The sequence below is a fragment of the Cucurbita pepo genome, chromosome 8, assembly GCF_057944985.1.
Source record: "Cucurbita pepo subsp. pepo isolate OVF chromosome 8, ASM5794498v1, whole genome shotgun sequence".
Classification (NCBI taxonomy): domain Eukaryota; kingdom Viridiplantae; phylum Streptophyta; class Magnoliopsida; order Cucurbitales; family Cucurbitaceae; genus Cucurbita; species Cucurbita pepo.
This window is the reverse complement of record NC_141805.1, coordinates 2,205,350-2,219,149: the sequence shown is the minus strand read 5'-3', so window position 1 is coordinate 2,219,149 and position 13,800 is coordinate 2,205,350. Positions and strand designations below refer to the sequence as shown.

Sequence of the window (13,800 nt, the reverse complement as noted above, 5' to 3'; positions counted from 1 at the left end):
TTGACAAATTTGACGGTTGGATTTTTGCATCCGCTAATCATAGAGAAATTATGTATATATAAGTAAGAGACAATGCATTCATTAATACGAGACATGTTAGGAAAACCACGAAAGCTTATACTTAAAGTGGACATGGCGCTCGTTGTTCCTCTGTCTCGGTGCCCTTCTTGTACTTTCTCTTGTTCTTCGTCTCAGGTCGATTGTGTGGGTTGTCGGGCGGAAATTGTAAAAATTAAAATTTTATTTTTATATATATATATATAAAGTCACTAGGGACTATTAATAAGATTTTATCAAATTTTGGGATGAAATTTTAATTTTTAAAATTAAATATCCAATTTTAACTTTCACCCCACTATAATACCAAATTGGTAATTTAAGTGGATTGGAGCAATTGTTCCCTCCGTCGCCGGAAAGCTGCCGCCATTAGGTTTCGGTCCGGTAGATTATCTCTGATCACCGCCGCATCCTTGAATCTTTCAGTCCAAGCATACACCTTAGGGAACTCGTTGGCGTCCAGCAATTTGACGTCCACCACTTCTTCAACCACTCCTATCCAGTGCGCAACCCAGCCGAACGCCAAATCCGCCATTCCGATCTCATCTCCGCCGAAGAACTTCCTCTCTCTGCCATCGCCACCGCGGAATCCCCATTCCTCGACGGTTCTCAGCATTTCTAAGCTCTGCTTCTTAGCATTCTCCAATTCTTCATCACTCTTCGCACGGAATATCATAAAAACCGCAGGGCCCTAAAATTACCAAATCTCCGATCATCAAATTAGCGCCCTCCATCGCATTCGCTTAATTTCGATTTAACAATAAACACATTCATTTAATTTCAAACGGATCGAAAATCAACCAGAATCATGATTTTACCTTATCCTCAATGAATTTCATCCAGAATCTCGCCGTCGCTCTCTCAAAAGGATCCGACGGAAGCAGCGGCTTCTCCGTCCAAGTTTCGTCGATGTACTCGAGGATGACCATGGATTCACAGATCGGTTTTCCGCCATGGACGAGCACCGGAATCTTCTTGTGAACCGGATTGTAGTGCAAAAGCAGAGGGCTCTTGTTGGAGAGATCTTCTTCTACGTACTCGTAGGGAATGCCTTTGAGCTTCAACGCCCAAATCACTCTGTAACTGAAAGGACTCGGCCAAGTTCCATGGAGCTTCACTTCTGCCATTTTCAATGGAGGATTCAAGTTGAAAATGAAGGAGTAAGGAAACCGCTTTTTATAGTGCTTTTTTTGGTACCCTTTCTTGGGCTGCACGATTCAATGATCCGAAAGTCCAACAAAATATGATATTATATCATCAATAAATCATGCTTTAAAAAAATATAAATAAATAAATAAATAAATAAATAATATATATATATATATATATATATATATATAAGTATAAATAAAAAAATTAGAGATAAACTCCTAATTTAATAAATATTTAAACAAACGCAAGAGCTTACGTAAGGGATTTGTAGACAAAAGAAATATTATATACAAATTATTATTATTATTTATTATTATTATTATTAAATTATAAACTCGATTTGTCGGATGTATTTAAATAATACGTTATTAAATTTTTAATTCTTATATTTAATTTTAATTTTGTAGTAAGTTAAAAAATTAATTAATTTATTAAATTTAAATTTGAATAATATACCTAAATGGATAAAATCATAATTTTTTATTTTTATTTTTGTATCCAAATGTTTATCAATTTTTTTTTTTAAAAAATTGAATTTTAAATAAAATTAAAAAAAAAGAGATATTTTTAAGTTTCAATAATTAAAATTATAATTCAGCTTTTTTAATACAATAAACTTACAAATAGAGTTCATCTTAATGACATTTTTTTTGTATGATTAAAAAATATTTATTAAATAACCATTTTATTTTTTAAAATTTAATTAAAAATAATAATTAATTTTCTATCGAACATTTTCTCAATTTTAATATATTTTTTTAAAGAATAATTTCTGTTAAAAAATATAAAACGTCGCAATAAATAAAAATAAACCATAATTTCTAAAAATTTAAAATTTAATATTAAAACATAGCTTTTATACCTAAAAAAATATATTTATTTATAATTGAAATTTCAAATTTGATCATTTTTTAAATTGACTTGCGTGACTTGACCGGTTCACCAACTCCTCCACTCCTTAAACCCTAAATCAGAAAACGTCGGCGAAATGGAAATTAGGAACCAGAAGTGTTACCGATTCGTCTCAGATTTCCTCCATTGAAGGATGGGAGAAGTGAAGCTCCATGGAAGTTGGGCGAGTCCTTTCAGTAACAGAGTCGTTTGGGCGCTGGAACTCAAAGGCATACCCTACGAGTTCGTACAGGAAGATCTGACGAAGAAAAGCCCTCTTCTCCTTCACTACAATCCCGTCTACAAGAAGATTCCGGTGCTCGTCCATGGCGGAAAGCCGATCTGCGAATCCTCCATCATCCTTGAGTACATCGATGAGACCTGGCCGCAAAAGCCTCTGCTACCGATCGATCCTCTCGACAGAGCCGCCGCTCGGTTCTGGATCAAATTCATAGAGGACAAGGTAATCATTCCGCAGAGAACTCGTCAATAATGATGTTATGAATGTTTCTTAAAGGCATTTTGAAGAAAAAACTCATTCAATTGACCGAAGATTTACCAAATCGAAACAAAAAAATTTAATAAATACTTAAATTACCTGAACCAAACAAGCGAATATGGAACAGGAAGCAACGATGAGGAGGATTTTTGTGGCGAGAGGGGAAGGTAAAGAGGAGGCGAGGAGAGAGAGCTTGGAAGTGCTGAGGACGGTCGAGGAGCGGGGCCTCGGCGGCGGCGGGAAGTTCTTCGGAGGAGATGCGATTAATATGGTGGATTTGACGTACGGATGGATCGCAGTGTGGATGAAGGTTTTGGAAGAGGTATTGGATATGAAGCTGATTGAAGGCCCTGAGTTCCCTCGCCTTCAAGCATGGGCGGAGAGTTTCCGAACCGCCGCCGTCATCAGAGATCACATTCCCGACCACCAAAAAATGGTGCTACATTTACGGCGCCGCCGTGAGGAACTGCTTCCGCCACCAAACTAGTTGCCTTTTATTTAACCCTTTCCATCTTCAAAAATAATATTAAATCAATAATTTTTATTTTAAAATTTAAGTAAACTTTTAATTTCAATTTTAAATTTAATCATTATAACAATATAATCTCTATACATTATAATTAATGACATAAATAAAATAATAAAAATTAAAATTTGATATAAAATTTACTACAAAATAGACTAAATTGGAATAAATTATAAACGAATCAAACTTTAGGGACTACTTATTTTTTCCGCTATAATTTTTTTACGTTTTTTCGAAGCTGACCACAAAAGATGCATCCAAAAGCTTCTCTCGATCAAAACGGAATGTTGGTTAAAAACATCGACGTAGATTCGTCGAGGAAGCTATTTGTAATGAAAAAACCAACGCAATGGCTTGTATCGAGACGACTTAGATCTCCCTACACATATTTTGTCAGTTTTTTTGTCCTACATATTCCGACACGTTAAGCTTGTGTCGGAAAAAGGCTCGTTAGGCCAATGCAACAAGATATCTCGACCCGTTCTCGAGTTTGAATGACGTTCATCAATAAGACTCGATCCAAAAATCCAAAAAATCATACCTTTCCACACCTAGTCGATGAATTTAATCCCAAATAACCTGCGAAATAATCTATAGGGAATGTATGAAATCATAAGCTTAAGCACAAAAAAAAAAAACCCAATATTGAGCCATAAACAACGCGATTGAGATGAAAAAATTGTCGATTTAGTTGAAGAGTTCAAGAAAACGAAGCTGAATCTTCGAGATCCATGAATCCAAATTTCATTTATGGGTGGATTTTCGAATTTCTATACACTGATCGTTCGCGATTTATCCAGCAGAATGAATATACGTTTGTTCCTCTCTCACTTTCCATCGTTTGTTCATCCTTGTCCTCTTCTCGAAGTAAGTTCATAAATCTCTCTGTCGTTCTTGCGATTCCGCCGCATATGGATATATGATTGTGTTTCAGAGTAAGAGTTCGTTTGATTGTTATGGAACAGATGGAAAATCGGAACCGAAGCAAGTAAAACTCTGGGAACGCTCCAGACCGATTCCTCCTGGAGGCATCGATCCTGCCAAAGAACATTGCAGGTTCAATCTAAGCTTCGTTGTTTGTGAAGATTACGATATGGATTTGGCGGGAAGAGGCGGTTCTTTGCATTTTATGGCTTTGATTCTTGTTCCTTTTTGTTTGTTGAGGTTATTGGTAAGAGACTAGGTTTACGCAAACCAATTTCCTGCTAATAGAATATGTCTGAGAAAGATAATTATCCCAAATTCGACATGAATCAAAGTAGGAAGAAACATCAAAGGCCTCTCCATGATGAGCTTGTAATCCTGCAAAAGCAAACTGAACAAACCAATGGATGGACCGAGATAGAACCAACTAACAAACCACAAAAGCTATTCATTCTTATTTCTTCACAATCTTCATTTGAATATGGTGCGGGATTTTTGTATGTAATTGTCTCTAAAACAGTCATTTGTTTGTCATTGTTTCATTTCATTACTCTGTTCTTAGTTGATCTTGTTGCATACATTTGTTATTAGTAGCTTTCTCTTGTATAAGAATACCTTGTATTTAATTCATATATACAAAGGAAATATGATACTCTTTTCCTCATAAAAATCATTTAACAACATTGAAATTGGTCTCTCAAAACTATTGCCAGCGGTTAACTTGGGCCAACCAAGAATGTATGCTGAACAGTCCAAGATTCACAACTTAGTCGATAGCTTAAGGCAAAGGGTGGGTGCATTCTTGGCCACAAATTAGTCTGGCATGGTTCCACTGTATCCACAAGGCCTAGAAAGAGTTACTAAATCATCCTTTCCATTTGCCATACCCTCCTTCGTCCGTTAGGTTTACGAAATCATGCTTTCAGACACATCATTAACGATTAACTTGTTTTTTTTCATGTGTTACTATAAATCTGCTCAGGCACAAGCAGAGTACTGTTTTACTTGTGTTCTTCTTACTCTCAGGGAAAGGTCCTTCACAGCCTGCTCCAAAATTATTTGGGACATCATAGCATTTTGTCTGAACTTGGTAAAATTTCCCCTTCATCTATGATACACTTGCATTACAGTATATGCAGAAACTTCATTATCTTGTTTTTAGATTGGCCTGAATGGTCTGGACTTTGCTCGTTATTCACAGGATTAATCTGTCTATGAAGGATCCTTTTCATTTCTGTTTCCTTTTCCTATTTTTGACAATGAATTATCGACTGCAGAGCCGATAAGCATGAGCCTACATATGCTAAAAAGATGGTGGATTTGTACAACCAGAATGGTGAAATTGATCGTATGCTTTACAGAGATAGATGACATTTGCACTTGTATTACTGGCTCTTTTGATTTTGGAGCCATGAAATAATGTCACCGGACTTTCAAGATTCTTGCTGTGAGCTTTGGTTCCACTACTTTTTTCTTGTTTCATGCCCTGAATCATCCACCTTTTTCTATGGGCTATTTGGGCTGTTTATTGAATCCTTTCAACATGTAAGAGACTTCAAGTTTGTCTCGACATATTTGTAGTTACAAGTAGTGTTTTTATAGGATCAGACGACAAAATGTAGTAAAGAGCATTTGCTCAATTTACTTCAGCGTTTTGGAAGAGTGCAGGACTTTCTTTTCAAAGATTTTTTTTGGAAGATAGGCATTGTGAGATCCCACATCAGTTGGAGAGGAGAACGAAACATTCCTTATAAGGGTGTGGAAACCTCTCCCTAGCAGACGCGTTTTAAAAACCTTGAGAGGAAGCCCTAAAAGGAAAGGCTAAAGAGAACAATATCTACTAGCGGTGGGCTTGGGCTGTTACAGACATGCCCTTCTTCCTTAATCTAGCTTGAACAAATGCTCATCTCGAATGGCTTGACTAGTCCAAACGATACCCATCATAATAAACAAGAAATAAAGTAAAAGATTAGGAGTTGAATGAAAATTTCAAGGGGTTTAAAGGAGAAAACATAGGAGGGAAAGAATCTCTAATAATTTAATATTTGGTACTGTTCATAAATGTCAAATCAGAACAAAAAAGAAACTTAATAAAGTAGATGAAGCCTTAATAAAAGGTGTATGAAGGATATACCATGGTTTCTAAACCAGTGAGTATTTCCTCAGACTCCTGAACTTTGTGCTGGGTAATGGTAAAATTGTCACTTACCATCATTATCCCAACTGAGTTATTTATCATTTATTACAGGAAGGGATGGGCTTTTGATGAAGAACTAGGAAAATGTTATGGGTAGTTACTACCCCATGTGTTTTCTTCTCTATGGTAGCTTGATGTCTCTGTAAGAGGTTGCACGGTTTTATGAGAACATTGGAAGCTCTAGTGGGATTTTGACAAAGACTGCAGGTTGGACTTCATGTTGTTTGGCTTTATGTATTGCAATAAACTAGAACATTAATGTCTACTTGACTGAAATATATAATCAAACGGATGCAGATAACATGTTCATGAAGGATCATGATCAGTTCGAATTACAAATTGGTTCCTGAAAAGCTTTGAGTTTGTGGTGCTGAAGAACATTTAAATGGGCCATGGAGTTATATCACTATGTTTGGTTGAATCAACAGCATGGGAAGTCATATGGGTTGTCTTCTCCTTTAACGTTCCCCACTCGAGAATTGTCGCGTCTTTGTTCTTAAGTCTTGAAACTGTTCTGACTCATTAAGCTCTCTAGCACGCACAAAACATATTATTTGCAATGTAGAACCTTATGTTGAAGAAATGTGAGTCTTTTGTTATGGTTCATTTCATTGGCTGTGAATTCTGATTTGTGGCTTGTTTTTTGTGTCAGTTAAGAAAGATGCATATGGACTTTGGGTTTCAAGCAGAGTAAAAAAGAGGGAGCATTGCATTTATCAGGTACTGATTGGTTTGAAGGCTGAGATCTTTATTTGTGAGATCCCACATTGGTTGGAGAGGGAACGAAGCATTCCTTATAAGGGTGTGGAAGCCTCTCCCTAGTAGATGCGTTTTAAAACCTTGAGGGGAAGCCCAAAGAGGACAATATTGCTAGTGGTGGACTTGGGCTGTTACAAATGATATCAGAGCCAAGCACCGGGCGGTGTGCCAGCGAGGATGTTGGGCCCCCAAGGGGGGTGGATTGTGAGATCTCACATCGGTTGGAGAGGAGAACGAAACATTCCTTATAAGGGTGTGAAAACCTCTCTCTAACAGACGCGTTTTAAAACCTTGAGGGAAAGCCGAAAAGGGAAAACCCAAAGAGGACAATATCTACTGTTACATTATTACCGTTGAAAATTTGTAGTGGTTAGAGAGATTTGTTCACATGTAGAAACTAAGAACTAAGATAAGGTTTACACTTCTCTGCTCAGACCATGTGCAAAGCAACATGGAGACAGAAAACCCTGAAACCCATTTTTTCATTGTGAGACCAAAACTGAGATCCCTTAGTGGAGATTTGTTATGTTGGGGGGAATCATGGACCTGAGGGGCCACATTTTTGTAAACGGACCCATTGTGGATCCACTGTGGAGCCCATTAAATGCTATTTATTATCATTTCCTAGGTGGGTCAGGTTGTGTTGGATTTACAACAGAGAGAGGAAAGAAAGTTTACAATTACAACAAGGTAGATCCAGAAAGAGATAGTCAATAGGACAGTAAGGAGAAAAACAATAAGCCTCATCTTCCTTTATACAGAAAGGAATTCGTAGGGGGAGGAGGGCTCTGCTAATGTGTTTCTTTTGTTTCTGTTTTGTTTTTGTTTTTGTTTTTGTTTTGTTGGTTTACTGTTCTTCACAAGATGAACCCAACACTTTTATTAGAAATGTGAAATGCATCTTCTATGGCGAGCTGCTACAGATTTTCTCTTCTGTTTTGTTTCTTCTTTCCAACTCTTGGCAATGTCCTGAGCTACATTAATGGCGTCCAATGAAGCTCCTGATAAGCCTCTTCTCGTGAACCCAACAGCGTAGAGTCCTGCTTTGCCTTTCCACCCATTTGGGAATGGACTTTTTGGAATCCCATCACTGGAAAAGAACTCATTTTCCTGTGCAATCAAATACTCTAGTTTTAGGGTAAGGAACTAAACAGAAGAGATCTCAAGTTGGGCACATATTTAGAAGAACTGAAGGGTAATGGTCCATAAAAGAGACTTAAAAAACTGAACCCAACTTCCATAACTGTCACATGGACTCTAAAAGGAGAGCCCATTTCAAATATTATTAAAAAACCTGCTGACCTTGAGCCAAGATGGAACATTGCTGCGGTAGCCAGTAGCTAGAATTACAGAATCAATCTCTAGAACTTCTCCATTGACCAGCTCCACTGCTCCTTCTCGGAATTTTTTGATTCCGGTCACCACCTTGATCTCTCCTGCTCTTATCTTCTGTAGCGCTCCAATATCTAACACTGGTGTCTTCCCAGCAGCGTTTTTCAGCTGCAAAGGCCCTGTACATGGCCTTTTAAGTCCATACTTCTCAGTGTTCCCAAGAACAAGTCTGGCAATGATCAGGAGCATCTTGTCGACCATATGAAGTGGCAGCCATTTCATCAGGGAAATTGCTACTTCAAAAGTTGATTTTCCAAGTATTTCTCTTGGCAATACGTGAACCTGTGGATCAACATAAAGTATACAACTTTCAAGTTAAATTTAACACATAAAGCTTCATTTTTAGATGGAATTGAAACGGCAAGTTCAACTTTTAAAAGTTTCCAATGCCTTTTTTTCGTTGAGGTATGTTCATATTGACTTTATAAATCTACATCAGAAGTGAGTTAGCTTGAGTTATTTGATGTAACTTAAGTTGACTTACCGAACTTCGTACCACCATTGATGGCTTGGCATCATGGTTACAAAGATCAAGTGAGATTTCCATGCCGGAGTTCCCACATCCGACAACAAGCACCCGTTTGCCATGGTAAGCCTCGCCAGATTTGTAGTCACAAGCATGCATAACATGGCCACCAAACTCCTCCATCCCTTCAAACTCTGGCACAACCTTCTCAGAATTCTCGCCGGTGGCGACAACCAGCCACCGACAAATGTACTCAACCTCGGTTGGCTTTGGACTCAACGAAACGGTTTTGACTCGCCACAAGCCAAAAGTTTCATCATACTTGGCTGACTGCACAGTCTCATTGAAACGTGGGGTGATATCAAAATGGTTGGCATAGGATTCCAAGTAGGAAATGAACTGAAACTTGGAAGGGTAAGCAGGAAACTCCTCTGGGAAAGGGAAGTTAGGAAGTTGACAGAATTGCTTTGGAAGGTGAAGTTTGAGACGATCATAGGTCCTGTGTTGCCAAAGAGAGGCAATGCAGTCAGCTCGGTCAACGACAACGAATGGGACACCTTGTTGTTTGAGAGCTGCAGCCACAGACAACCCAGATGGTCCTGCTCCGACAATCACCGGTCCATTGACCCATATACACCGATGATCAAAGAAGCCATCATCAATGGTGTGAGCCAATGGAGGGATACTGATACAAGTACTGTTATGAGTCATAATAGTATTTGTGTGTGTTGTTAACAGGGATGGATAGAAAGAAAAAGAGGATAAATTTAAAAGGGGGTCGAAGAGAATAGAATAGAATATAGTGTACTTTTCTTTAAGATGGAGAAAGCTGAATGTGTGGAAGGGGAAGAAGGCGTTGGAAGTGCTTAAATAGGCAGCTAAGAGAAGAGTTTGGCCAAATGAGAGAGAAGCATGTGATGTGAATTTGGAGAAACAAAAAGAAATTATAAACTTTGTGGTCTCTTTCTTCTGAGGTCCAAAGCATTTATTTTGTCTGATTTAAACCCATATTTTATGCTAAACAGAGAGAGATTTTTTAATAGTTAATGCTTAGAAGTTGTAAACCAGGGGCTCTCTTGTGCTGCTTGTATCTTGCCAAAGATTTTCTTTCAAACTTATTCTGATTCTTTAGAGAATTTATTCTATGATCTTAGCTAGAAACTTGGACTTGAAATGACTCAAACAAGGAATCCTTTTCTATAACCGTCCAAAGTCACTACTAGTAGATATTGTCTTCTTTGGGTTATCTCAAGGTTTTTAAAACGCGTCTGTTAGGGAGAGATTTTCACATCTTTATAAAATATGTTTTGTGTGGGATTTCACAATTCATCCCCTTCGGAGCTCAGCGTCCTTGTTGGCACCTAGCCTCGTGTCCACCCCTTATTGGGCTCAGCCTTCTTGCTAACACATTGTCAGTGTCTGGCTCTGATACCATTTGTAACAACCTAAGCCCACTGCTAACAAATATTGTCGTCTTTGGACTTTTTCTTTTGAACTTTCCCTCAATATTTTTAAAACGCGTCTACTAGGGAGGTTTTCACACCCTTATAAAGAATGTTTCGTTCTCCTCCTCAACCGATATGAGATCTGCTAATATGGTAAAATGATGGGTGATGGAATAGCTCTAGGTTGTCTATTTGATCCAAAAGCTTCCTGATGATTGAGATATGTGGAGGTCTTGATCATGAGTCACCTGTAGTGGTTACCATTGCTTCAATGTTAGTGTCTCTTTTGGTGTCATTTAAGTTCAAATGGTCCACACAGCAAGTTCATGAAGATTCATCAATTCCCTAGAATCATCAACTTCCTCCTAATACTCAATTCTTGTACAAATTCTTTTTGTTGGCTATCTCCTTTGCCTTTTGATTCGATCTGTCTCCCTCTCATAAGTTATTTTTCGACGTTGACTACTAAGTCGGTTCTCTACCCTTTCTATTAATTGCAATATGCATGAAGAACAGGTAGCTATCATTTTCTTTTTCGTGTGCTTTAGCCACTTTTTAACAGCTTTCCTGACTTATGTGTCAGAAATTAACTTTGATAAATCGTTCCTGAACAGGAATTTATTGATTCTCTCCCAATTGGTTGGACTATAGGTGCAATGATTTACTTCACGGGCGAAATATCAAGGAAATGAATAGAAGAAGTGTTTTATCCTATTGGTATGATCTTTCCATCACCACTCTCAGCTTTGTCTTTTCTCTTGATTAGGTAGTCCTCGAAAATTCTTATTCCTTTTTCACCGGAACTAAATTACGGTGATATCATATTAAGTTCTATACTCGTTCTCGTTTAGAAAACAATAACCTTGATATGATGTATATATAAATTCTACATAGATTCTCATTCATACCCCAATGGCTCGAAAACACGACTCTTATGCCAAGAACGTAAGTATAAAAGATTAAGAAATAATAATAATAATTTGAAAAAAATTGTGCAAAATTATAATAATGTCAACCTTCCACCTTGGGTTACTCATAGAAACCTATTGGAATTTGAAGCCACCATACAAAAACTTTTTTCTTTTTTGCTTTGGAATTGCTTCACTTTTTATTCACAAAACTATCTCTACAATTGTTTTCACCCATTATAATTTTAACCCTTTTATATATATATATATATATATATATATATATATATATATATATATATATATATATATATTTATTTATTTATTTATATATATTTTTAATTTATGACTGAAATTCGAACCTCTGATCTTTTAAATATATGTCTTAATCAATTGAGTTATTTTAAAATAGTAATTTATTTGTATTTTGGACAAAAAAAAATATATATATATATATATATATATAAAATGACCTAGAATGATATAGTGGTACCAATATGTTTATATTTTGAAAAATGACATTAGATATGTTGACTATTTGCCTTTTAACGGTTTTTTGATTCAATGGACGTTTATAAAAAAAGTGAAGGGTAATATTGTAATTTTGAACAAATGTAAGGGTATTTTGGGAAAGAGGATATATATATATTATTGGAAAATTGGGAATTTATTATATTCTCACCAATTAATTTGTATTTTTTCGATGCAAATATATTTTAATTCATATTTGGGTCCACCTCTACTTCCTAAATTCTTTATTTATTTTTGAATGGGCTTGCTTGCTTAGGGATGTGAATTAAGAAGTTAATTAGTATCATAATTTCACCACCTATAAATGGATAAAATGGGTACCAAATTCAAGCCTAACCAATAAAATATCGACCACTATTATTCATATAAGTTCGGGTAGAAACAAGCTTCAAACTAAGTTTATGAAAGTACAGTATTGTAGTGTTTGCATTGTACTTTAAGGTTGTACACAGGTTCGGTTGGATTGGGTTAGGTTAAAAAAAAACTCTTTTGGATCATCTCGAACTTTTGGGTTTGTTGGATTAGTGATACGAGCAACCCGAATAGAGTTCACAACGAAACCCAACTCAGGTTGAGCTATCGGGTTGTTTTTTTTATTATTTAAAAAAGATTATATTTATCCACCATACATGTTACATTAATAACTACAATCTCATAAAGCTCAAATATCAAACATTTTAAAAGTAAAGTAGGGTTGCATTGGGCTGTAACCCTATTTTCGAAAAAAGAAAGTGTCACCCTACAGACCGAACGGAATTTTCGGTTTTTCAAAAAGTCAACCTAACTAAAATCGAAAAAAAATCTAACCCAACCTAATCTTTATAGTTTGGGTTGAGTAGTCCAGGTTGGTTCGATTACCAGGTCATATGAACACCCCTAGTTTACGGTACGACACTTGTAGCTAAGTTTGATGGAGTGATACTGTGTCAATGTATGTAGCTATTTCTTCCTTTAACTTTATTTTCTTTCATCGATAATCCTTATCGAATGAACAATTGATAGGTATCTTGTTACTGTCTACCACTAAAAAACATGGTGCGGTCAGTAGTAGGAGGTTCTTAATGACTTATCGGGGAGATGTATATTAGAATTCTCTCGAATATCGCTATCACGGGCCACGATGATTCTACATTTTTAAAACGAGCACTAGTGAATCGAAAAATTGGTCTTGTTTTTGGAACATGTAAGGGGTTGAGAAGGTTGAAATAAATAATGGTTTAGGGTTATTGAGATTTGGGAACACAAAAGCCATTATTCCTTTGGGAAATTAATTGTATTATACATATCAAAATTAACACGTATCATACTTGACTTCTTCTATTTTATTTATGTTAATATTATATTGTTTAAATTACGGGTGTTTATATGATCTAATAACCCGAACAACCTAAAATTAAGAGTGCTCATATGATCCGATAACTCGACTAATTTGATCATTTGGAAAATTTAGTAGAAAAAATTTGGTTCGGTCTGCGGGTTGACTTTTTTTTGGTTGGGGCACTGCATTCAACTCAACTTGAAAATAAGGTTACAATTCAACCTTACCCTATTTTTTTAAAAATATTTAACGTGTAGTGGATGTGAGTGATGTGTTGTGGCTGGTAAATATTTGATGATGTTTCAAATGAAAAATACATTTAAAAAAAAAATTAAGATTCACTTTAGAGTTCATTCTAGACCTCGGTGTTAGTTTCTTTGTTCATATTTAATGTACCGTTACGTATCATCATCAATCTCACGGTTTTAAAATGCGGGAGAGGTTTTCACACTCTTTGTGATGTCCCACATTGGTTAGGGAGGAGAATAAATCACCATTTATAAGGGTGTGAAAACCTTCCCCTAGTAGACGCGTTTTAAAGCCCAAAAGGGTTGGGGAGGAGAACAAACCACCATTTATAAGGTGTGGAAACCGAATATCTGGTATCAGTGGATCTGGGCTGTTATACTCTTATCAAGAATGCTTAGTTCTCCTCTCCAACTAATGTGGGATCTCACAATCGACCCTTTTTTGGGGTCGAGCGTCCTTATTAGTACACCGCTCGGTGCCTAACTC

At 36.5% G+C, this 13,800-nt stretch overlaps 3 protein-coding genes across 9 annotated transcripts; 1 reads left to right on the top strand and 2 right to left on the bottom strand.

The window, feature by feature from the left end:
* Nucleotides 1–235: 235 nt before the first annotated feature.
* LOC111800415 (putative glutathione S-transferase) lies at nt 236–2,364 on the bottom strand. The gene is made up of 3 exons (XM_023684101.2): nt 2,225–2,364; nt 876–1,265; nt 236–748 (listed from the first exon to the last, which is right to left on the bottom strand). Exons 2-3 carry the CDS (start codon nt 1,182–1,184, stop codon nt 377–379), a joined length of 681 nt encoding a protein of 226 aa, XP_023539869.2. The 5' UTR covers nt 1,185–1,265; nt 2,225–2,364; the 3' UTR covers nt 236–376.
* Nucleotides 2,255–11,213, top strand: LOC111800418 (glutathione transferase GST 23-like). Of its 7 annotated transcripts, none has more exons than XM_087125903.1 (7): nt 2,255–2,563; nt 2,727–3,992; nt 4,091–4,181; nt 5,076–5,139; nt 5,327–5,594; nt 6,298–6,453; nt 6,544–6,852. In XM_087125903.1, exons 1-2 carry the CDS (start codon nt 2,255–2,257, stop codon nt 3,084–3,086), a joined length of 669 nt encoding a protein of 222 aa, XP_086982029.1. In that variant the 3' UTR covers nt 3,087–3,992; nt 4,091–4,181; nt 5,076–5,139; nt 5,327–5,594; nt 6,298–6,453; nt 6,544–6,852. The 7 variants fall into 7 exon arrangements, with proteins under 7 accessions (XP_086982029.1, XP_086982027.1, XP_086982028.1 ...); XM_087125901.1 differs by having other exon boundaries at nt 4,091–4,296; XM_087125905.1 differs by lacking the exon at nt 2,255–2,563 and adding an exon at nt 10,923–11,213 and having other exon boundaries at nt 3,534–3,992; nt 4,091–4,296; nt 5,327–5,496; nt 6,544–6,966.
* YUC7 (YUCCA 7) lies at nt 7,631–9,574 on the bottom strand. The gene is made up of 3 exons (XM_023684104.2): nt 8,882–9,574; nt 8,308–8,679; nt 7,631–8,115 (listed from the first exon to the last, which is right to left on the bottom strand). Exons 1-3 carry the CDS (start codon nt 9,572–9,574, stop codon nt 7,888–7,890), a joined length of 1,293 nt encoding a protein of 430 aa, XP_023539872.2. The 3' UTR covers nt 7,631–7,887.
* Nucleotides 11,214–13,800: the final 2,587 nt, after the last annotated feature.

Excerpts from the sequence above, each read along its gene's own strand:
- LOC111800415 (XM_023684101.2), bottom strand. The coding sequence starts at position 1,184 with ATGGCAGAAGTGAAGCTCCATGGAACTTGGCCGAGTCCTTTCAGTTAC. Across the intron at positions 749-875 it reads TGAAATTCATTGAGGATAAG|GGCCCTGCGGTTTTTATGAT; the intron begins GTAAAATCATGA and ends TGGTAATTTTAG.
- LOC111800418 (XM_087125903.1), top strand. The coding sequence starts at position 2,255 with ATGGGAGAAGTGAAGCTCCATGGAAGTTGGGCGAGTCCTTTCAGTAAC. Across the intron at positions 2,564-2,726 it reads TCAAATTCATAGAGGACAAG|GAAGCAACGATGAGGAGGAT; the intron begins GTAATCATTCCG and ends AATATGGAACAG.
- YUC7 (XM_023684104.2), bottom strand. The coding sequence starts at position 9,574 with ATGACTCATAACAGTACTTGTATCAGTATCCCTCCATTGGCTCACACC. Across the intron at positions 8,680-8,881 it reads CAATGGTGGTACGAAGTTCG|GTTCACGTATTGCCAAGAGA; the intron begins GTAAGTCAACTT and ends GTTGATCCACAG. Across the intron at positions 8,116-8,307 it reads ATGTTCCATCTTGGCTCAAG|GAAAATGAGTTCTTTTCCAG; the intron begins GTCAGCAGGTTT and ends TTGATTGCACAG.